Source organism: Dermacentor andersoni, chromosome 5 (assembly GCF_023375885.2).
Source record: "Dermacentor andersoni chromosome 5, qqDerAnde1_hic_scaffold, whole genome shotgun sequence".
Classification (NCBI taxonomy): Eukaryota; Metazoa; Arthropoda; class Arachnida; order Ixodida; family Ixodidae; genus Dermacentor; species Dermacentor andersoni.
Window position 1 is genome coordinate 86,571,668 of NC_092818.1, and position 23,417 is coordinate 86,595,084.

The 23,417-nt window shown below is 46.7% G+C and overlaps 2 protein-coding genes across 2 annotated transcripts in view; both read right to left on the bottom strand.

Annotated features, from left to right (window-relative positions):
• Positions 1 to 7,228, bottom strand: part of LOC126530844 (adenylate cyclase type 10-like) — a 41,396-nt gene extending 34,168 nt beyond the window's left edge. The window contains exons 1-7 of the mRNA XM_055070827.2: positions 7,172 to 7,228; positions 6,234 to 6,381; positions 5,990 to 6,021; positions 5,673 to 5,785; positions 5,458 to 5,534; positions 3,615 to 3,810; positions 2,328 to 2,531 (exon numbers count right to left, since the gene is read on the bottom strand). Of these exons, the coding sequence (XP_054926802.2) occupies positions 2,328 to 2,531; positions 3,615 to 3,810; positions 5,458 to 5,534; positions 5,673 to 5,785; positions 5,990 to 6,021; positions 6,234 to 6,381; positions 7,172 to 7,228 (827 nt within the window). The remainder of the gene's footprint in view (positions 1 to 2,327; positions 2,532 to 3,614; positions 3,811 to 5,457; positions 5,535 to 5,672; positions 5,786 to 5,989; positions 6,022 to 6,233; positions 6,382 to 7,171) is intronic.
• On the bottom strand, positions 7,200 to 14,799 carry LOC129384885 (adenylate cyclase type 10-like). The gene is made up of 7 exons (XM_055070481.2): positions 14,760 to 14,799; positions 13,746 to 13,952; positions 12,986 to 13,084; positions 12,856 to 12,894; positions 12,430 to 12,576; positions 10,272 to 10,489; positions 7,200 to 7,489 (listed from the first exon to the last, which is right to left on the bottom strand). The coding sequence occupies exons 1-7, from the start codon at positions 14,797 to 14,799 to the stop codon at positions 7,415 to 7,417; spliced, it is 825 nt and encodes a 274-aa protein (XP_054926456.1). The 3' UTR covers positions 7,200 to 7,414.
• Positions 14,800 to 23,417: the final 8,618 nt, after the last annotated feature.

Below are 23,417 nucleotides of genomic sequence, written 5' to 3' on the forward strand. Positions count from 1 at the left end.
GTGGCCACGAATCAAACCCGCAACACGGGGCTGCGTAGCGCAATGCCATACAATCACCGAGCTTCTGCGGGGGATATTTCATTTAGGCCTGATAAAAAAAAAAAAAAGCTGCCCAAGCGAAATGCAACGAAACCGCTGTCCCTAAAGTAGGCGTTTTGTACAACGAAGAAATTCAGTCAATCAATCTTGCGGAAGTATTGCGCCATTTAACACACAATCTTTCCATGCCTTTCTCGAGACATAGAAACCACGTGGAATTATTTAACTGCATGTGGGAGGTCTTTGTAGGAGATTACGCTGGTCCGGAGCAACCATTTCTTCTGTAACCGCTACAGTATAGCTGCAGCAAAGCAGCGCCCTCTATTTTTCTTTCAATGTGCAAAATATACATTTTTTGGAAAATTCCTTGCCTTCATTTTATGCGCGCACGAATTAGAGTTTTTTTTTTATGTATGTTCTCTGTTTTTAAAAATGTCAGTCGTTAGTCAGGGACTGCTATGTGTCCTTCTGTGTGCTCCTGCCCCTGCTTGGCTAAAGAGAATGAGAGAAATAGAACCTGCGTCATCGTTTCGCTTTGAAGCAACGAAACTGACTCGGATGAAACACTGATAATATTTAACCGGTAAATACCTAAGGGACACTAAAGAGAAATATACGTTAGGCTTTCCACTAGTAATTCACTGTCCCACAATAGCAAAAACGCTATTACGTTGAGGGGAAGTTTGGTTATGCAGAAACGAACGCAAAAAGGAAAGGCAGGTGGCGACTCATCGGTGCTTTGCTTTTCGGGCGAAACTGTGACTCTTTTCTTTTATTACCTTCCAAAATATCGGCAATTTTTTCTAAAGGATTCCGAGCCCTAAATGAGGACTATGCTTCCTGCAGACACTAGGACTTAACTTTTTTCAATCAAATGCAACAACTATCATTCAAATTGGTCCAGAGATTTTGTTCATAAAAGCATTTCTGCATTTTACTTGCATTTAATGGGCAGCATCAGAGTTGAACCCGAGCTAATGTTTTCTTTTAAAGGGCCCCTCACCAGGTCTGGCCATTTCAAATGACAAGTGCAGTGAATACAATGCGCGCTAACGACCATGCTTGCAATGTATTACGCTGCAACGCGCCACGAAAAGCGCTGAAATTTCAAACCAGACGCCCTGCGCTCTTCTCGCGGGCGCCGCGCTCCTAGCCGGAGAGTCGACGTCAATCGCGCAAGTGCGACGACTAGTTCGCCCTGCGGTGACGTCACTCACAATGGCACGTGACCATGAGAATTATTCAAGACAAAAGCAGTTATTGATTTGATCTGTTGCATCAGTAGACGAATTAACGTTTACAAAAATAATAAAACTTACAATCCGAATGTCTGCTTGTTTTCGTTTTACTTCGTACCGTAGCAACACAGATGTACTTCCGTCTAGTCTGCTTGTTCCCATGTCGTGTAGTCGCGCGCACGGACAGGGGAACTACGCCATTTTCTACCGTGTAAAAGCGTGCGATCATGCTCTGTGATTCGCTTGCGTCTGCTTCAGTGTTCGCATAGCACTGACCTATACCGCTAGTCAGGTGTCCTCGCGCACAGCGCGAAAAATCGTGCGCTGCTCGAAACGAGACAAACACAGCAGCTGGAGCGCGAGAAATACCGTCAGTGGAAGTGCACCGTGCAGCAGGAAAGCGAGAAAAAAAAAAGAATGCGGGGGGCCCGTGACGCATGCGTCACGTGATCCTCCAGATCCGGTATGGGAGAACGCAGCGAAGGAGTTTCGCTTCCATAATGCTTTCGCAGGCCAGACGGGGGCAAGTGGAGAGTGTGTCTATATGGGCGGTGACTCGCGTCCTGAAATTATGGGTTCATGGCACTAAAATTTGTATCTCGGCTATTAATGAAGCAATTAGAAATATTCTTGCGGTAGAACGCTCCTTAGAGGACATGTAACAACTTCTAGCCTATAACTGAAATTTCCTATGTGGCATGGTGAGGGGCCACTTAAGCGGCGCCACTGCCCGACTCGTCTATTTTTTTTTCTGTTTCTCCAGCCTCTCCTGAAAGTAAGAGTGGCTATTTTGGCCTCGCAAAAGAAATCACTAGTACAGCTCAATTTTTTTTTAAAGTGAAGCTTGCATTGACAGAGGAATATTAAGCTACATAGAAGTGAAGTACTAGAAGTGAAGACATTTCAGTAAACACCAAAAAAAAGCATCGCTTATGACGTGTAATGCGTGGGGCCCACCAATATTTTTTTTCTTTTGTGCTTCGTTAAACGCAGTTCGACAGATAACGCAGTCCTAAACGTGTTCCCGAGGACGGTGGGCAAGATGCTCACTTGAATCCCCTCTTGACGGCCATCTTGACGGTGGCGAAGAGTAGGTGGCTCTTGCCGCAGCCGGTCTCTCCGCGCAGCAGCAGCATGTGCTTGGGCATGCGCCGCTTGGTGAGGAAGTCCAGGAGGAAGCTGTCGGCCACCTCTTTCTCGTGCGTCATGCCCATCACGGGGTCGTCGAAGTTGGCGATTTCGTTCATCACCTCCCTGCGGACGTCCGGTACATAGTCACGCTATTTCACAAGGGCAGGGACTAAGAAGGTACAAAGAAGTGGGAATTGGAGACAGAAAATATGCACACACACGCGCACGCACGCACACTCATACATAGAGAACTTGTGTGGCACCAAATTTACACCTGTGTGTATGTGTGCCTCTTTTCCATCAACGGCCAGTTAACGATTATTTTTTCTCCTTATGGAATACCAAGGCGCCCGAACTGTCCCACTTGCGAGCGTGGGCTAGGCGAGGCTTATTCCATTAATACAAAGCCGCGTTACCCACAATTTCTGACAAAGGCCCTGGGGTGCTTTCTGTTGCACCGTATGGAGAAAACAGGCTGAAATAAATTTATCGGGCAGGACGGAGATAGTGGAAGGCAGCAGACCGCGAATACGGAAAGTCTCACCCGGGAACGTTGTTCTTTGCAGCTGCTGCAATCGCAGCTTTATTCAGAGATATGGCTTATTTGGTTCGGCGAAACAATAAGCGTTTCCCCGTGCTGAAAGGGCCGAGGAACATTAGAAGGCGGGTATGTTTTCAGGATGAGCAAATTGTATCGTCGAGGACAGTTAATGTTACGAATACTCCGCACTCGACACTCATGCCTCAAAGCCTGTCGTCGTCTTGTGGCCGACAAACATCCCGTCACTGAGGTTTCCGTGGCAACCAAGAAAGATAACACCTCACGCTATCAGATGCGGCATATCGAACCTCGAGCCATGGTCGTACCCAATGCACGTGTGGTGTATTTGGGAAGCACATGGCCCCTTCAGAAATTTGCCTGACGTAAGAAATTACCGTCAAAAACTACAAAAGCAGAGAATCTGCTACTGACGCAGCCATCATCTCGCTGTTTGCTCTAGCGTGCTTCGCACGTTACCATTTTACGGCGTATGGGTGTCATTCAGCGTGTTCAGGTGTGTACGACAAGTTTTAAACGTCATTATTCTTATTTATGCTTACATACGATCTTTAGTTCTGATGAAATGTACGATTATGCACGCCGCGTCTGATGACGTCGCATGCCTAGCTTGCCCTTAGAATGAAGGCCGAGAGAAGACGACTCACTCCTCGGTGCTGATTTTGACCTGGAAAACGCGGCCCATGTGCTCGATGCCCTTAAGCTTGCGCCACTCGAGTTCCTTGAAGTTGTTTTGCCCCATGAGAAGCACGGAACGCTGGTACGTGTCTTCGTCGCACACCATCAAGTAGTCGGAGTACTTGCTCATCAGTCGAGCGGCGAGGTTCACCTTGCGCCCGATCACTGCACAGCCAGCAACAATCATCAAGCGTTCTCGCGTCTAAGTTGAACAACGCCATTGGGACTCGGGCAGGTACGTTTGAGAGAAACAGCGCGAAGAAGACGTGGGACGTGAAAAGGAGGAAGCAACAGCGCGACCAGAAACTGGAGCATATTGCGCTTTCATGACAAGTCAACAATGCTAAAAAAGGAGAGGGATTGGAGGAGACGGCGCAGCTCTTGCCGCATATTAATATTATATAAGTAGCAGCTATTTTGTACTCACCAATCATTATTACTGTCGAGTTTTCCTAACCTGACTTAATTGTTCATTTTACTTGTACCTTAGGTAACATTGTATAATATCAGCAATGATTATTTCTTCTTTTTATTGGAACATACTGCATTCTTGTAACCTTTGGAAACTGTTCATACCACTCCCCTCTGCAATGCCCCCTGGCCTTGAGGGTGATACGAATAAATAAATAAATAAATAAATAAATAAATAAATAAATAAATAAATAAATAAATAAATAAATAAATAAATACAAAGGCAACGACAATGTTAGAAACGAAAGTGAAATAGCATCGTACATCGCGTTCATCACAGTTCCGCTCCAGATTGTCATTATCTTTCTACGCCATGTGTGCTCCTCTCCCATTTTAGGTGCTTCCGTTCTGCGAGTGCAACAAAAACTCCTTTGACGGTCAACGCTGTTAAGTTCGTCGATTGTGCGCGGTCCCTTCGTATTGCTTTGTTTTTAAGAAAAAAACTTATTTGTTTGTGCTTTGACGCAAACTAGCCACCAGGCGAGCACATTGTATGACACAAATACAGCCACGGAGAAACAGCAGCGTGTGGTTTTATGCCGAAAGAAAGCAAGAAAAAAAGATAAAAGAACCGGTGTTCGAACTTCTCATGCGTCTAACGTTCTATACAGGGTGTTCCAACTATCATGCACCGACAGTTAAAAATGTGCAAATGTCACGTAGCTGAACGGAACCAAAGTATTGTCGTTTGCCGTCACTTGGAAATGCTGATTATTTTTTGCATTCCGTCTAATTGGATAATTAGTCTTAATTAAGTAATCAATTTCTCAAATAATATAATTGTAGATTAGCAGTGTCATTAGAAAATTGTAGAGAAACATGGAAAACTCCCGATACAGCTTTCTGTTGCTCGATACGTGCTACATAATAGTGTTTTTTCGAGCGTTTATGAAGCCCGCGAATACACGCAATATTGCCGCACGACGGGCCGCTCGAGGCACTCAGGCCGGGTAGTCAAGCGTTCATACCATTTTCCAGCCGATAACGGTTGATCGCAGTAGAATGTGGACAGTGTTTAGAGCATTCGGCTTGAAACCACTAAGCGCTGGTTGGGTTCATCAGACTACCATTCTATATTTAAGAAATATGCTTTACGGGAATTATTTCATATTCTTGCGAGCTGACAGGCTGATGCGTAAAGTGTATTCCATACAGCTCATTACTACTGTTTGCAGTAAAAGGACAGGCGCAAGCTCAATTAGGGCGCGCACATATCAGCTTTATTAGAGTTACTACATGTGCTACGGGCAGCATACACGTTAATACGAAGCGTAACCAAGTCACGTGGTTTAAAAAAAGGATTAATGCTCCTTGAGCGTAGCCAATGCCATTCGCACTCACCGGTGTACTCTTGGCGAAGCGGATGTCCAATGATGCCGCAGAATGTCATGCCAGAGGTGATTCCCGCTGTCACTTTTCTGCACGAAGAGAAATGGTTACGCTCCTATGTACCTGGCCCGAAACATTTACTCAAAGCGCGGCCTACGATATATTACAGCACGCAATATCGGAAGCCACAGTACAAGCAATACAGTACAAGCGGTGAGGGTGCTCACATGGTCATGGCAGCAACCTCGTGCACGAGTTTGTTGCAGCACATGAGCGCATTGCAGGTCTCGTTCTTGCCCTTGTACCCGGGGAGACCGAAAACGGCTAGGAAGGAGCACCCCTGCATAAGAGAGCGTAGTAAACGATGTTTCAACGGAACGCATACAACGACACTCTGAATGAACGGTAACAGAACGGAACAGGAATTAAACTGAATGTATAACATCAATCAAACTTTAAAAAGACCTTTATCAAGGGCAGGTACCAAGGTGCAACATACAAAGCCATAAACCGCGCCTCTGCCGGGGCAAGCGAACAAGCTTACTTTATCAAATGTGATGACCTTGTTGAGGACACCTGCAGGGGAAATACATAACATACAATGGCTCAATAGTAGAAAGTTTCTATACGTTCACGTCAACAAACTGTCAGTGTGACGAATGTGCGCGCTTAACACAAACACGTACGAAAGAAAAGGAAAAGGTTCCGTTTTGTATTGTCACCAATAGGATTGAAAAAAGAGGAACGAGGAAACAGTTGGACGAGGACCGTTGTTAGCCTACACGTACCGTCAAACTCCTTCAGAGCGGCGCTGACGATTCTGTAGAGCGCAGAGAGTGTGGGCAGGTCGATGTCGATGAAATCGGGCATGCAAATGAATACAATGGTCACGTGCCTCATCTCAGACAGGAAGATCAGCTCCTCCTGAGTTTTGATCTGAAGAAGAAAAAACGAAAAAATAAACGCGAGTACTCCCGGTCTTTCTGTGGAGTGAATCAATCGTGTCCTTGTTGGTGGCACACCCTTTGTGATTGGACAGTAAGCTTGGACAGCAAGCGGCAGAAAAGGCCAGCGAGTTGACCACGAGAACGAAGTTCCATGTTGAAGTCGTTACGTTATGGGGTTTAACGTGCCAAAACCACTTTCTGATTATGAGGCACGCCGTAGTGGAGGACTCCGGAAATTTCGACCACCTGGGGATCTTTAACGTGCACCTAAATCTAAGTACACGGGTGTTTTCGCATTTCGCCCCCATCGAAATGCGGCCGCCGTCGCCGGGATTCGATCCCGCGACCTCGTGCTCAGCAGCCCAACACCATAGCCACTGAGCAACCACGGCGGGTCATGTTGAAGTCGAGTATGTATATACCTGTAATTTCTCCTAAACAAGGGCAACTAAATGAAATGGCTCACAATAAATAATAACGCTTTTGCACTCATATAACGAATAATCTAAGTTTCTTCCCTTCAGCGAACGCTCCGAGACTGAAATTATTTTAGCAATTAACAACGTTGTTCTAGCAAATTATTCATCTCTGCTTTCATGTTTTCTTCATAACTGAAGTATAGGTATTGCATTGTCAGAGTAGTTTTATATGCTGTTCTGTCTAAATAATTCTCGGGTTTCATATTTACGCACCTGTTATACGCATAATATGTAACCTGTACACGTTCCTGCGTGTCATTATGTTGCTTTTTTTATTTGTACCCCAATCTTCTAATATACCTGTAGTGCTGCGTGATCCGCAGTGGCGGTACGCAGCTTCGTTGGCAAGTGTGCCATGTGCGACACGGAATACTCACGTTGACAACCACCGGCGAGATGAACCTCCTGAGCAGAGGTGTATCTTCGAAGTTGAGGGCGTACAAAGCGGGCCGCACTCCAGCGAAGGCTGCGTTCAAGTGGGCGTGGTTATGACGACAAAGTGAGTTTGTGCGTCATCCACTCGTCTCTTTCGTTGTGCAGCCTTTAAGAGACATGTGTCTTACCAGATGTGAAGGACACTTTTTCCTCTTCAGTGACGCCAGGGTCGAAGCACAGGACCTGTCGATGAGAACCATTCGCTATTTGTCACCAATTCAGACTTTGCGACGTTCGACTTTTTGAAGTCTCACCACCGTCTCTGAAAAGACACCGTATTGAAGGGCTGCACCAGATTAATGTTCTAAATGACGTTTTCCATAGTGACGTGGATAGGTGAGCTTGCAGTCGTTACTATTATATTATTGCGATAGCAATTATGTGGACGCTCCAGGCGCATTTTTGTCGTCGTCGTCGCCACGACATTCCGTATAAAGTCTAAGTGCGATAACATCGTCGCCGCGCGCCGTATGCTGTATGTGTGAGTGAAAGCACGCGAGGGTGAGCCCGCGATGGTGGCTCGATTTCGCACGCGCAAGGAAGGAAAGCGGGTAAGTAGCGCGCCATCTTTCATCGCGCGCAAGGCACAAGGGGTGAGGGGCAGCAGGAAGGAGGGCGTTCTTCTGCCGTGGTCGCTGCGTATGGCGCGGCCGTGCCATACGCGGCGATCTGAAAGCGATCTGCGATGGGAAAGAGCGCGCCGAGTGCTGATAGCTTCGTGTGCGTTGTGTTCTAAACGCTTAGTTCGCGTTGAGAGGCAGCGCGAAAGTCAATTCGCTCGCTGCTGCTGCGGCGCTTCCTCACTCCAGCGTTTTGACAGCGAGTGTGCGCGGTCATCGAGGGGGATGGGTTGCATGTTTTCTTGTGTGCACGTGACACCATGCTTGTTAATTTGCTTAGTAAGCGAATGTTTACAAGTTTACACGGCCAATAAACTACTATGGTTGCTTTGTATAGCTGTCTACTCACTTGCTATCGCAACCCGTGCTTCACCTTTCGGGCCGAACTGCTATTTCTTTTTCTTCCGACGCCAGTACAACCACTTCTAAACTGGCATCGGGACGTACCTATAGTGTGTCATCGGCAATTATTTTCTGCAAGGCGGCCGAAGGCGTAGTTTGACCAAGAGTTTCGATGTGCTCGTTAGCGAGTATGCTCTCGCCCGCCATTGTGTCATTCTTGCCTCAGAAAGCACGCCTAAAGTAGGGCGTCCTCCGGGGCGGTATCGTTCACAGATTCAATTACAGCCATACAAGTTTTGTAGTGAAAAATCAGCTGAAAAAAAAAAAAAAACTTACATGATCGTTGAGGAAAACTCATTTTAGAATATCCGTATACTGTGGGTCAAAAGCAAGTTAAATTTCGAAACCAAGATTTAGGACAGAAACAACTATTATAAATACTTTAATAGCGTATGATTATGAGTTGCAAACAATATATGGGCACGCCTATGCGTAGAGTCAGTCAAGTTTCCACACAACCGGTTTTAGGTGTCATTCATAAATATTAGTTAACACGGCTTCGCGCCCTGCAGCCAATGCCATAACATTATTGTACGAATGGCGTAAGGAGAACTTATCTGTATCACTCTACTAACGTCTACTTTTACTGGCGTCCTGTGTTTCGAATGACTGCCAAGGCGGCAAAACAGCCTCAGTTCATCGACGGAGGCCGCTCATGTCCAGTAATTCGGGACAATGCCTCCTTCGACCACCTTTAAAATTTCCCCGCACCGCACCAGCGTAGCTCAATGGGCAGCACAAAAGAAAAATCTAACATTTCAAAAGATCGGCTGGAGTTCAACAACTTTCAGTTGGGACGTCGAGAGTGTACTCCCTTCTAATACCTATTTACGGCCCTTAGTAGTAAATTTTCTGCTGCTTTGCAGCAGGGCTTTGGTCAATATCAAAATATTTTTGTTTTTCAAGCAGCCGTGGCTTCGTGTTCGAGTGTCCGCCTCGGCTGCGGGAGGACGTGCGTTCACGCTGGGTGAAATTCGGCCGACGTTTCGAAAATACTGCTCATTTAGTTATGATGGTGCAATGCGGTGATGTTCGACAGGTGGCGCAAGGGGCAACGACCAGAATTCCTAGGTATGCATACTCCCCGCGATTTCTCGACAAGCTCATTTTTAGCAAATACGCCACATAGTTAATGCCCTCGAGTTAACTATGCAAACGATATGTAACTGAACTACAAATTTAACTTTAGATTGAAAATAGTATGTTTAGCGAAAGGCGAGGAAATCTATAGTAAACAAGTTTCACAGAAAGCATCGCCTGGGGGATGCGCACATGTAAGGCGATGTCAATATTTTCGGCTGACTAAATCGTATTTTTTTATACAGGCATGTTCATAGACAACAGCAGTTCATTTCATCCACACTACACATATAATTGCCTAAGTAAGACGTATTATACTGAATACCAGTTGTCTCCGTTCGAAATTTTAGCGACAGTAAACTACAGAAAACATGCGGTAGCATTACGTCACATGTTCTGAAAGTTAAGTGCAGGCTATAAACCATTCAGCGTTTAAGTTGTGCGGTTGTTCATCTTGGCATGCATTTTGCTCATGGAGCAAATTTTTCGCATTCACACATAAGAGAAAAGAAGAGCTGGCAAACTCCCGTCGCGGATGCCTATTGTTCTTAACTTAAATCCATTTTCGAGAATTATCGTACCACGCAGCGAAGTACCTTCGCTCCCATTTATTGAGCACAAGTAAACATAAAACCCGATGGAGCTCGAGAACCTCTCGAAATGTAGCCAAATGTCCCTCTCGCACAGATGACTTCTCAGTATATACTTCATTGCTTTTAGAGTACATAGTTCCATCCGCGTAAGCGACACGTTATACCATATTACTTGCGGTGAATTTTTGCACCACGTGCATGCAAGCGACTCATATGGGGCCGTGTTCTGTCGCGCATGCGCATTGCGTCATCGAGACACAGCTGCAGTACCTTGACCATATCCTCCGGCAGCGCGGTGTAGGTGTAGCGCGTGTTGACACCCTTCTTCTCCAAGTAGCTCCAGGCCTCGGTGGTGAGTATGATGTCGCCGGCCGTGCAGAGCATCTCGGCGTTGCGAACGTACTCCACCACGGTGCCGCTGGCAGAGTAGTGCACGGAGTCGTACTCGTCGTTGAAGAAGTGGTACTCGAGCAGCCCGGTAGCGATGCCTGCGAAGAGGAGTATATCTGTTGTTCACTGCTTCCGCGCATTTCACTGCCACTCCGTCGCTCTCGCAGACTTGAGACTACATTGTATACGTGACGCGTTTTGTCTCCTCGCACATCGCCGCTCGCTGGTAAAGCTTTATTTTTTTTCGACATTGAAAAGTTAGGCAATTGCGCGAAGTGCCACTCGTGGAGCTGTTATCCTGCCGTGGTACACTCACGCTCGCAGAAAAAGGAAAGCTGGCTTTAGTAAGGTTACCCAACACAAGGCTGCTGAATGGCCGCGTATTGAAAGGATGAGGAAGCAGAGATCGAGAACTGCCGCCTAAACATAGGTTCAGCACTTCCCTCATGGCCGACTTTCCTACGAGCACATAGCCTTAATAACAATAATTAAAAAAAATACAGACAGAGCCGTTTCTTGCGCCATAATTAAGGCAAAAAGAAGGCATAATTCATGGCGATATTACTATTCGACAATTCGGGTGCTATCGCAACCGTTGCCCACCCTTTGAGTAAACTTCTTCAGCCTATAATAGTTCACTTTAGTAAGCTGTAAGCTCGAGGGCTAAGTGAACTTGAAGAGACGAAATGGGACTAGTTAGTTCAGTTGCTATACTTAAGTGATGAACAGGCACAAACAACAAAATAACATCGCATGGACCTATATGTCTCACGCAGACAAATAGTGGTCAACAAGTTTGGCCGTGTGTAAATTATAGACTGCTGCTCTACGTACAAACACGGCACGTGACTAACCACACGCCACACTTCACGTTATGCCCTGCGTAACGACCGGACATCACGAACACGTACAAATATGGTATGCCTGGTCTCGCTTATCAAATACCTGCTCTAAATAATCGTCTGATAACACGCAATAACTTCTGCATTCAATCTCATACATCTAAATCGCTAATACGAGCATTCCTGTTCCATGAGGGAACCTCGTTTGTAGCCATATTTCATGTTTGATGGCATATTGTATACAATATTGACATGTTCTGAATCCGCATGCAAAAGTTGTATGTCGTTAAATACCACAAATGTATTGTTATCGCATTCAGTATTGTATAATATTTGAATTGGTTCGAAATAATGACTGAAGTTCCTTTCTTCTTAATGTTCATTGAATGTACCAGTATTGCTAGTGTCTGTAAAGGTATGGTTTATGTAGTAGCCATTTTGCACTGCACAAGAACAATCAAATCCCAGCATTGTTTCCAGTAACTTTTGTACATATGTGTCACTGATACTTGCCCTTCTCAATCTTCCCGATATAAAAAGCTTCCGTTAACTCTTGCGCAAGCGTGTCTCTATGCTTACGCGAGTTGCCGAGTTACTTGCCACTCTGTGCGCGCTACGATCTACGCACCTTCCTATAGCGCAGACAGCAAATATACGTACGCCGTCTGCTCCGAATAAACTTTGGATGCGGGTTATAGCGCTTGTCTTGCGCCTACCTTGAGTTGCCCAGTCTAATACCGGCATCACACGGTCAGTCTTGGTGTCGATTGGGCCATACGCGGATCGGATTCCTCGATCGCGATCAATAATGATCGCTGCTACATGGTCCAACAATACGGATCGAATGTGGGTGAGCTCAAACGCACCAATGGTCATTAATGGGCCCAAAGCACTTACCAAATTTGCCTAATATGCTGAAAAAATCACAGTATAAAGCTCCTTTTTTTCAAGAAAATATTATTTCGCTTGTCACTAGGGCTAAGACTATTATCGTCTGCTGATCATCCGCAACTCTCCAAACTACATAATCTACAGCCTACGATCACGATCAAGAGGCCCAATCGCGATGCACGGATCGAAACTGTCTGGATCCGGATCGAGCGCGATCACGATCGAAAGTGATCGTGCCGCCCCAGTATAAGGTGCGCGCTTGCTAATTAGGTTGGGTCGGGTTAGCCACAGGGCATGCGACTCACCGATCTTGACACGCAGGGTGACACCGATGCAGGTGGGCCACTCGCCGTAGTTCTTCTGAATGTTCAGGCTGCAGTCAACCACCGTCTGGATGGTTTCGGCCAGTGTGCTCTCGTCGTCAACTTTCCAGATGCAGAAAAGGGCGTCGCCTGAGAAACAAGGAGAAAACCGGGCGCAATTAACGCGCAGTTTCGAGCCCACGCAGATGCATCGCGCTGCACAGGCCAGTGTTGAGACATTAATTTGCATGTAAGATCGCGCGTCGTGGTCTCATTCGTATTTTAAGTGCAAAGGACAGATCATCGTGCGCACACGCATCAAAACTGTTCCCGACAGTGAAATCGTGCAAATCTATGAAATGCTCCGTAGCATTTGTATATATCTTTGATTATATATACAGGCGTGAACTCATTCTTTGTTTTACTTACCAGCGAACTTGAAGATGTCTCCGCCAGCAGTAAAGATGTCTGCACGAAACAAGATCGAGAGTATAATGCTGTATAAATGCTCTAAACGAACTGAACTTTGCGACTAATATGTGACTATTCTTGTACTCACGTTGAATGATGTGGCCAAAGAAGTGGTTCAGCGTTCGGGTCAGAGCTTCGATGCCGAGCGCCCCGGTCATAGAGTACGTCTCTGTGAGCGCGGTGAATCCTGCACGCGCGAGTTGGTGTCGAAGACGGCGAATAAGAACTGGCAATAGTAGAAGTAATTCACGCTGGGGCTATATAGTTGGTGAAGCATAGCTTTTAGCAGAGGAGCGCAAATCGACACATATAACATAATTACATTGATATATCCAAAGGGAAGGTGCTCTACTTTTCGATACTTCTCTGTGCATGTCTGTCGATTTGTGCACCTCTTCTAATCGGTAAAGAACCGGCATTATGCGCAGCTCTCAGGAACATATATCCATGCTGGAAGTGTCGAGATAAAAATTGGGTGCTCACTAATTGAGCGGTCTGTACTAACTAGTGTTTATTGTGCACATTATTCTGAGTGTACAAGAAAGTTTTTGCAACGCTCAGTTATGTTGCCGTCACCGGTCTATTGGCTTCTATGAACTAATGTGCGTGACATCGTAAATTCACGACAACTTTATTCTGCTGCGTTCACAGTTGTTCAGTCCTTCGGCAACTTGTTCGGCAACTTGGTCGGCAACTTTGTTCGGTTGAGTTCAGCAGTTCAGCTGCGCTCACGTCAACATTAATTCTAAGAGAATGCAGGCGAAAGATCGCCAGGACATCCCGCATTATCCCCTTCCACCATCGACGCGGCTGTTGCCGATGTCGCAACGTAGCTAAGTCCGACTCACCCGAGATGTCTGCGAACAGGACGACCGTGAGGGCGACCTTGGCAAAGGGCAGCTTGGAGAACGCGCGCTCATGCACCACCTCGAGACAGATGTCGGGCAGGAAAGTGCCGTTTAGCAGGGTGCCGCTCACCGTCTCCGACACCACGGGCATCAGGTTGAGCAGGCATCGCGAGGCCGTCTTGTGGTCGCACGGTACCGCTTGCTGGGCTGCTCGCGCCCGCACAAAAACACGCCGAAAAGGTCGGCCTCTAAACACGTCGAGCTGAAAGTACTGCCGCGAATACGACTACAGGTGAACTTTGGTGGTGCTGCACTCGAACATTGAATGACGAAAGTGCGCTCACAATTAATTTTTAGTTTCATGAACGCGGGACAACGAAAATAAAAGTTTTAGCCAGAGCAGGTACTAACTAACTAACTAACTAACTAACTAACTAACTAACTAACTAACTAACTAACTAACTAACTAACTAACTAACTAACTAACTAACTAACTAACTAACTAACTAACTAACTAACTAACTAACTAACTAACTAACTAACTAACTAACTAACTAACTAACTAACTAACTAACTAACTAACTAACTAACTAACTAACTAACTAACTAACTAACTAACTAACAGCTTGCGCATCTCCAGAGATCCGCTGCCTCGGAAGGCTTGCCACCTGCAAGCGTCCAAGACGGATGATAGAGTATTGGCAATCTAAAGGCAGTCCTGAGATTTTGTATAGTGCCGGAACAGCGGTGGACAGTGTAGTTTCCAATCGCGCCGCGACTTTATAGCGATGCCTTCCGTTAGATTCTATACGCCGCTTTTATCGTACACCGTTCCCGGACGGCTTATCCCACTGATAACGTGGGAGCAACGCCGGTCTGACCACTGATGAAGCGCGAAAAGGAATAGCAAAGGTAAAGGGCATCGCTGCAAAATAGGGGCTCAGACGGCTCAATTAGGTGTATACGTGGCATTTGAGTGAAAAAAAAAAACAAAAAAATTAAATGCTTGCTCACGTTCTTCTTTTTTCTCGTCTTTCTGGAGCAGATTCTTCATGTTGCTTGCTGAAAAACGGGCGAAGAAAAAAAATTATCCGTGTGCGTCAAACAGTTTCGTATATATACGCAAGGTACGCAACAAATGACAATATATTTGTGAGCCATTTCTCAAGGCAATGACACAAAAACAGAAGCAAGGCCAGTATTTCGTAATGTCCTATTTCATTGTCGATTCTTATCAGTAATGCAAAACGAACGTTCCCAGCGACCACGGCAGCGCGGCGACATTTGAGTCACGTCAGAGCCAATGACAATGGTAAAGAACTAGGAGAATCGATTATGAAATGGTACATCAAAAAACACGGCTAAAGGACGGCACCAAACAATCCTAGCCATCGGCAGGCACGATCTCAGCGCAACGGCACTACATGAAAAGAAGTGAGGACGTCGCAAAAGCACTCCACAAGAAAGGACTTGCAGACGACCCTGTAGCGAAAGTAGACGCGAAAGACGGGAGCGATAACTGGCACGACCTTCAAAACGCCCACAATCACCGTCAAGAACAAATTTAGAGCTGAAGCGATGGCACCAATCAGACAAAAGCTAACTGCTGGCAGCGCGTTGGGGCAGCGACAAGGAGAATGCGTTCGTACCAACCTGCTGAGTGTGGCTTTAAGGCTTTAAGAAGACCCCGACATTAGACCTAGGCGACGTGCGGAAGATTTCTTGGTCCTCGCTCAAAATGCGGGCTCGGATGGCCTGGTTCCCCGGCTTGTCCAGCTCGTGCGAGTGCACGGGACTCGCGCGCATGCTGCATGCGCAAAACGGAGAAGACAGGGCAAACGAAGCGCCCCCATTTATTGCAACCCAGACAACAACAACAACAACAACTTGCCACATGTCCAAAATTTAAATTATGGGGTTTTACGTGCCAAAACCACTTTCTGGTTATGAGGCACGCCGTAGTGGAGGACTCCGGGAATTTCGACCACCTGGGGTTCTTTAACGTGCACCTAAATCTAAGCACACAGGTGTTTTCGCATTTCGCCCCCATCGAAATGCGGCCGCCGTGGCCGGGATTCGATCCCGCGACCTCGTGCTCAGCAGCCCAACACCATAGCCACTGAGCAACCACGGCGGGTTGCCACATGTCCACTTGCATAGAGATGGCACCTTATCGCGTTGTGCACCGTACCAGCTTAACGTAGTTTTGCAACGGCGAAAGTGTCAATGCAACTTTGTCGCTGCTCGCAACAAGGTCTTAAATCTGTCGTGCCCAACGGTGGGTGACGATATTTTCGGGTCCCAGTACCTTCGCATTAGCGATCCAAGACGGCGTCGTCTCTCTAAGGGTGAAGTTATCCACAAAGAATCATAACAGGAGAAAAGCTGCTAGGCACGCAAGAACTTCTCCAACACCTGGCCAGTTATTTCAGGCGCCTCCGTAACATTACATGGTGCCTGCGGTTGAAAGGATTTACCGCATCTACCGCCTTGGCCCTGACTGACAGGGCTAATCGTGTACTCGTGCAGAAACACACGAGACAGCGGACCCGAGGACGACACCGCAACAGTTTAATTGGCAGAGCACAGCACATGCGGAAGATGCGAGTTCGGCTCCCATGTGCGTCGTCGTACTTTCGTCCGCAATCATTTCTCTTTCCCTCGTTATTTATAACAAGGGAGCACAACAATACATTTCCCCCATCTGTTCTCTGGCTGCATTGGATGTTGCTTGGTTCATTACTGGAACAGAGCTTGAAAACTAGTTCTGCGGAAATACAAAGGAATTGATACATGTCACACGATGTCTTTCTTTCCGTCTTTCATCACCCGTACATCTCAGGAATCGAACCACCTTCCCTCAAGTATCGTAGCCATTGCCGATAACAAACTTTTCCGCGAAACATTAGCTAACATTGTACAATCAGGCGAATCGTTGTATTAGCAGAACTCACTGCACTTGTTTTGTTTGCTTTGCACGACTACTCTGTAACCATTTCCCTCTTTAATGCCCTATGACCCTGAGGGTATTTTAAATAAATAAAAACAAAAATTAAAAAGGAGAAAGAAAGGTTTTTCGAAAGTGTAGCCTGCCACCCAGACGAAATTAGCACGTCGCAACGCTGAAATCTATATGTGTTCCTCGGAAAGAAAGCCTCACAGTTTGAGAAATTTTATCCTGGTCAGTGCACGTCCCACACCCACCGCCGTACTGCCCTGGGGCAGTATGTCGCTCTAACAAATGAGTTAACCAGGAGGAAGAGGAGGAGGAAATGATTATTGGTAGAATACTATGCATAGGGAGTAACTCTATGGAACTATGACTCATACCGCATAGTGGGAGCCGTAGTCAGGGGACAAACAAACAAACAAACAAACAAACAAGCAAGAGGTAAACGTCGGTTAACTGCCCAGCTCGACGGTGGGCACGTCAACCACAGTGTGGCGGGAAAATAAGAGAAAGAAAAGGATGCAGGTTCAGGGGGAAAAAGTTGGTATCCATCTGGAAGCTAACAGGAAGCAAGGATTTAATATTATGTTTCCATTGCGAACCATGGCCTATCCCCCTCGTGGATACGTGCCATATGTTGAAGGCGACAACAAAAACAGTTTCGAAAGGGAGCGGTTCTTCACAGCATGTTCCAGTAGGACTCGCTCTGTGTATGTTTTGCCCATCCGAGTGTGGCTTAGCAATAAGGACGTTGCGAGGGAAGACGTTGCTAGGTAGCAACGGACGGTGGTTAACCTCCCTGCCTTTGCTGTTACATCCTTTCTTTTTTTATTGTGGCATATCCATTCAGAGGTTGTGCGGTTAAATGTGCAGAGCGGATGCTTCTGGAACGTGCTGTAAAGAACTGTTCTTATCTGGAAGTGCGTAACAAGTGCGCGGGGAAGTGCGTCTCCATCGTGCCTTTCCGCCCTTTGTCTGCTGTCGCCCTGTGTGCACCTTGGATTATCAACTAGCCCAGTCTGGTACCTTGGTTCGTAACAACAGGCTGGTTGGTCGTTCCAAGTGAAACGCCGCCGCGGGCGGCTCAGTAGGGACTTCTAGAAGTACAGTACCCAAGCGGCTTTGCGTACGCGACCCCCTCCTAGCCCCCAAGTTAATTGTAAACACTTTACGTTCTTTTGTACTTTCTTTGCATCCTTTGGTGAGCCCGGCGGTTTGCGTCCCCTAACTCTGGATGTGCAAAATATAAAACTTCGTATACCTCCCCATAGCCCCAAACTTACGTTTGTTTTGAATAAATATTTCTCTCTCTCTCCTAGTGACTATGAGCGTCGACAGCGTCTATATCTTCTGCTGAAGTAAAACTCTTGCTTGGGCTAGTTGGTTCATGCTTGAATTAGGAAAGGCAAGGGGCAAAACACAAGAACTGAAGAAGGACACAAACGACAGGACCGGCGCCGGTGCTGTCGTTTGTGTCCATCTTTAGTCCTTGTCTTTTGCTCCTTGCCTTTACTCATTCAAACATCTGCCTATCGGGCTGCAACGAAAACGGGGCAAGGTGAACGCGGTGTGAATTCTCCCGGCGCGGACACGACCGCTCGCTCATTCTTTCCTGCACTCATGTGACTCGGCGTCCAAGGAATGTGCTGTCAAATTCCCTTGTTCCGCAGAACTGTCGCTTCTTCTTGGACGGCGGTTGTCAGCGCGTGCGCGTCAACCTCGCTTAATTCGCGTACCTGTAGCTCCGACAGCGTAGAAAGCATGCTCTGCAAGAGCCTCTGCCCGAAGGCTATGACTAGGGTTCCGTGTTTTCGGTATACACCAATAAAAGCCGAAAATTATTCGCTGAGGCGGTTTTATTTGACTCGATCAAGACGGAAAAGAACCCCACATTTCCTTGCCTTGAATCTCCTTGAAATTCGTTGCCACCGTTCCCATCTCTTATCTTTACCAGCATGACGATTTCGAAGTATTTATGCCAGGCGTAAGTTTCCTAAAAAAAGAAAGAAAAGAGGACACGGGAGTACCCACGACAAGTTCCCCCCGTAAAGCCCTCTACTCTTTGCATCTGAGCACACTACTCCTCCTCGCTCTACGACGTTTTCCGAGCTCCAATAAACAACGATTTTCCTCCCGCGTCGAGATTAGCCATCGAAGAACTTCGATTCAAAGGAAAACGCTGCGCTATTATCAGAGAGAACTGGTTGCATTAACTTTTTTTTTGTCAACCAGCGCCTACTTCCAGGGTGCGGCTGGTGGGAAGGGGCACTCGCAGTGACGTCACGTTGTTTGCAAACAGGGAGCGATCTATTGATGCAACGGGCCAATGTCGAGGACTTCCGAGGGAAATGCGTCGACTTCAGGTTGCTACTTCCCACGTGGTTGCGTCTTACGCGGGGGCGATCGCGCAACATTGGAGGTGGAGTCCGGCGGAACGGTGCAACATCATTAGAGAGTTTTAGTTTAGGGGACGCAAGCGGCTTGCGTACGCAAGAACTAGGAGCCACGGTACTGCGCATGCGCACACCCCTATCTATGAGTCTGCGCATGCGCAGTACCGTCGCCCCTACTTCTTGCGCTCGCAAGCCGCTTGCGTCCCCTAACTAAAACTCTCTATTGGAGGAATTTTGCGAACGGTTCCAACATTATGATCGGCCTAAAAACAGTCATCAAATTCCCTTCTCTAGTCGCCCAGGGAAAACGACTGTTTTAAATGTGGACACCTTTGGTGCGGTTAGCGTGTGCTGACATGTGTGCGCTCAGACATGTAGTGAGCTCAGACATTTAAAGTGCCCCTACGGGGAGCGGGCTTCCATGTCTGGGGCTAGTGTAAATAAACCTTTTTCGCTCGCTCCAACTCCGGGACGTACGCATCCCTACACCTTCAGGATTCCTGGCCCAAACGCTACCTCGAAGCAGAATTCTAACAAGGTCGTATCATGTTCTTGATTTGTCATAGGAGCCATGGATTGACTTGCCTCTTTCATGCTATATGTTTCAGAACCATGATAACTGCTCAAGGTAGTCATGCGTATTTGTAAAAATATTTTCTTCGACACATAAATGACATCATCCATTTAAAGCGCCATCAGAGAACTTCAGCTATGCTGCGTACCATTTAGTGCTTCGACAAGTAAGGAAACTTGCAAAGATAGTTCTTGAAGCGACGCTTTCTTGCCAAGTTCCAGGCACATTTTTGTACGTATCTGGCCTCTAACGCCGCACGCCACGGACGCATGCTTCGACAAGCGGCATATAACACTCGTTCTCGCGTGCAGGACAGCGCGTTGAGACGGTTGGCGCGTTTCGACGCGCAGTTGCACTAGGAGAGACTGACGCATCAGAAACACCACGGGCGCAACACGACACAAGGGTAAACGCCGCTGTAAGTTTTACCAAATAATATCTGTATGATGAACTGCATGTAAACATATGCACATAATTTCCAGCCTGTCTATAATTCAGGCCCACTTAGATCAGTTCTACGTATAACGTGCTGCTCTTGAATACTACATATGTACGTCGAAAATCATCCTTCATATGCACACACACACACGCACGCACGCACGCACGCACGCACGCACGCACGCACGCACGCACGCACGCACGCACGCACGCACGCACACACACGCACACACACACACACACAAACACACACACACACACACACACACACACACACACACACACACACACACACACACACACACACACACACACGATTCATGAGCCAGTCACGCCAAGAATGCTTCGCTTTGTGTAGATGTCAACTGGAGTTAAGTCTGCCAGTTTTTCGTGTTACATGCGAATGCGACTGTGGAGTTCCAGGACAATACGCCTACGCTGACGGCCAAGACATAGAACTATTACAGCCACCTGCATGCGGAGCCGTGTATCTGACGAAAGCAATCGCAATCCAGACTAGGTATTCTCGTCAGCTATATTTCCAGGAGATATGCGTAGTTCCGCAATGTTTCTCGTGACTAGCATTGAATGCGTCGGCGTCCTGGAGGAGAAGAAAGCAAAGAAAGACAGCAGGCCTATGCGACCTTACCGAGTCGCAAGCCAATTTCCAGCAAAGTTGCTTATTTCGATGAGCTGCTATAGGAATTTCATTTCGCTGTATTTACATCGGATACTTTAAAATGTTGCCCGCATATGGCTCGCCCATACGAAATATCGCCCGCATATAACGCTTTCGAGCACTCGTTAGGCAACGAAAGTAAGCAGACCTTGAAAAGGGCGTAGTTGGTGCGCTTGTTTTCTACTAACTTCGCGCGTCACTGTGCCTGCCACAGCCCGGCGAGACGATGTTATATAAGTTTTACAAAGGCAGCAATTCGTCTACGTACATGTTACTTGATCAAAGCACTGGCCATAATGTCTGCGCTGCTAAATTTGATCTCGGCTGTGTTCATTGTTCCTGCTATAGGGCAGCTGGGCAAAATTATCATTGTTGCAAATTTAGCATGCACAAAAATATGTATGCCATAGCGTTACTCCCCTGTTCGCTAAATGTGATCGGAGTGTCGTTTGGTAGTCACGCCAGGGCAGCGGGCTAAATTATGCACCGCTCGTAAAAACACATCCGTAAAGCTCCGGAGCACTTGAATACATGATTGACTGCAAAGGTCCTTAATATCCCACACACATCGCATTTTGCCTAAGCACTATCCTGAACGTGCTCCTTATTTTCACTAAATATTTTTATTATGTAGTTCGTCGAGGACAAAAGAGAAATCAAGTGCGAATCTCCTACGATGCCTGAAAGATAGGAATAAAGGAGGTTTCACTAACTATTGGTAACCCTATAGTTACTTCTACTTTCGACTAACATTACATATCGCCACACATTATTCAAATACCCTAAAGGCCCATACGGTCATTACGTAGGGGTGATACAATACATCAATGATAGTTACAGTAAACGCATTCAAACAGATAATAATTGTTAGAATAAAAACAAGAACATATGGGGGGGGGGGGGGTATGTAAAAAACAGTACAACGACACATCCGAAACCTTGGAAGACCCACACGGCCATTAAAATGGGTGTCACAAAAAATTAAAGTTACTTAGAATGCGTAATTCAAATGGGAGATGTTTGCTAAAATAAATACACATTCCAGCGGATATAGCATGTTACAATAAAAGAACACAGCCAGAAACCAGAAAAACCAGGAAACAGATTAGGCAGTACAGGGAACTCGATGCTAACCTAAGACAAAGCCATATGGCCAAGAAACATCAAAATATGCCCCCAAAAAAGTAATACAAGAAATGAAGCACAAGAACACACTTGCGTCTTGAGCGAATGAGAAAGAGAATCCTACACGTGTGTGTTAAAATTGTGTTTTAGTTTTACTAAGAATTCATCATGACTCCGAGCGGATGCAGTTTCATTTGGTAAAATATCACAGTTATATATCGCAAGAAAGTGAGGCGACTGACTGAAGAAGTTCGCACGCGCAAGAATGCGCTATAGCTGCGCTTTTAGGTGATGATCAAAGCGCGGGAAGATACGATGTGCGGGCCTCATACGATGTGTGGGCCTCATACGATGTGCGGTCGATGCGCGTGGGCCTGGTGGGGCGTGCGCTACACTTAACATTGCTCCTATTTTCACTGAATTTCAGGTTGCTGTCTGGTGCTGTTATTTTAGAACTCCGGGAAACATTGCGGATAGCGGTATGAATAAATGAATTCCAGGGTTTTACCAGCCAAAACCACTATTTTATTACGAGGCACGCCGTAGTGGGGGGGGGGGGGGGGGGGGGGGGACTCTGGATTAATTTTGACTCCCAGGGGATCTTTAACGAGCCCCCAACGCACGGGACACAGGCGTTCTTGCATTTCGACCCCATCGAAATTAGGCCGCCACGGCCGGCATTTGACCCCGCGACCTCGTACTTAGCAGCGGAACACCATAGCCACTAAGCCAACCCGGCGGATTGCGGATATATAGCGATAGTATATATGACGTTGTGTTACGCTACAAGTAACTTTGTACAAAGGTTGTAATTAACCCACACAGAACCGTCACTTATAACATGACTCCTACTTAAAATGCAAGCGTAGTTCATCGAGGAAACCTGGGAAAAGCAACCACACGCCTTGCATAACGTATAAAGAAATTGGGAGAAGACACGTACTTAGAAAATATTTTCAAAGCACATAATCAACCTAGCCGCTTCAAACTTTCAACACATGTGACCCAAAGAGTGGCTCCCATTCCCTCTGAATAATGAATTTTCTGTCATTTTGGTCCTCCCAGAGAAATGGGGAATATTTTTAAAGCGTTTAATATAACGTTAAACTCTCATTCTCGACCCGTTTATAGGCGTGCGCCTATGAACGGGCCGAGAATGAGAGTTTAGAAATTTTTCGTCAACCCCTAATTGACACACATTTCAGTACAGGTCCGCATATAGCCTCAGCGATCTCCACACTTTCACGTAATGTGAACTTCGCGAGTCATCTAGGTTTTTCAGAAAATCCATGGAAACTGGCATAGAACATTTTTATGAGCGTTTCTAGTTGTATTACCAGCTTCGCTGTAAACAGAAAACATTGTTTGAGGCAGTTTACTCAGCCGGCTTCCATAGGTTTCCCGCTACAAGGACACCCAGAGCTCTATCCGAGTGGGCTGTGCGGTGTTTGTGCAGCGGGTCCGGCGGACCAATGGCACATCATGTGGGACTGTGCCAGGTTCCCGACGGCAG

Excerpts from the sequence above, each read along its gene's own strand:
- LOC129384885 (XM_055070481.2), bottom strand. The coding sequence starts at position 14,799 with ATGAAGAATCTGCTCCAGAAAGACGAGAAAAAAGAAGAAC. Across the intron at positions 13,953-14,759 it reads AGACGAGAAAAAAGAAGAAC|CCCAGCAAGCGGTACCGTGC; the intron begins GTGAGCAAGCAT and ends GGGCGCGAGCAG. Across the intron at positions 12,577-12,855 it reads AGACATCTTCAAGTTCGCTG|GCGACGCCCTTTTCTGCATC; the intron begins GTAAGTAAAACA and ends CTTGTTTCTCAG.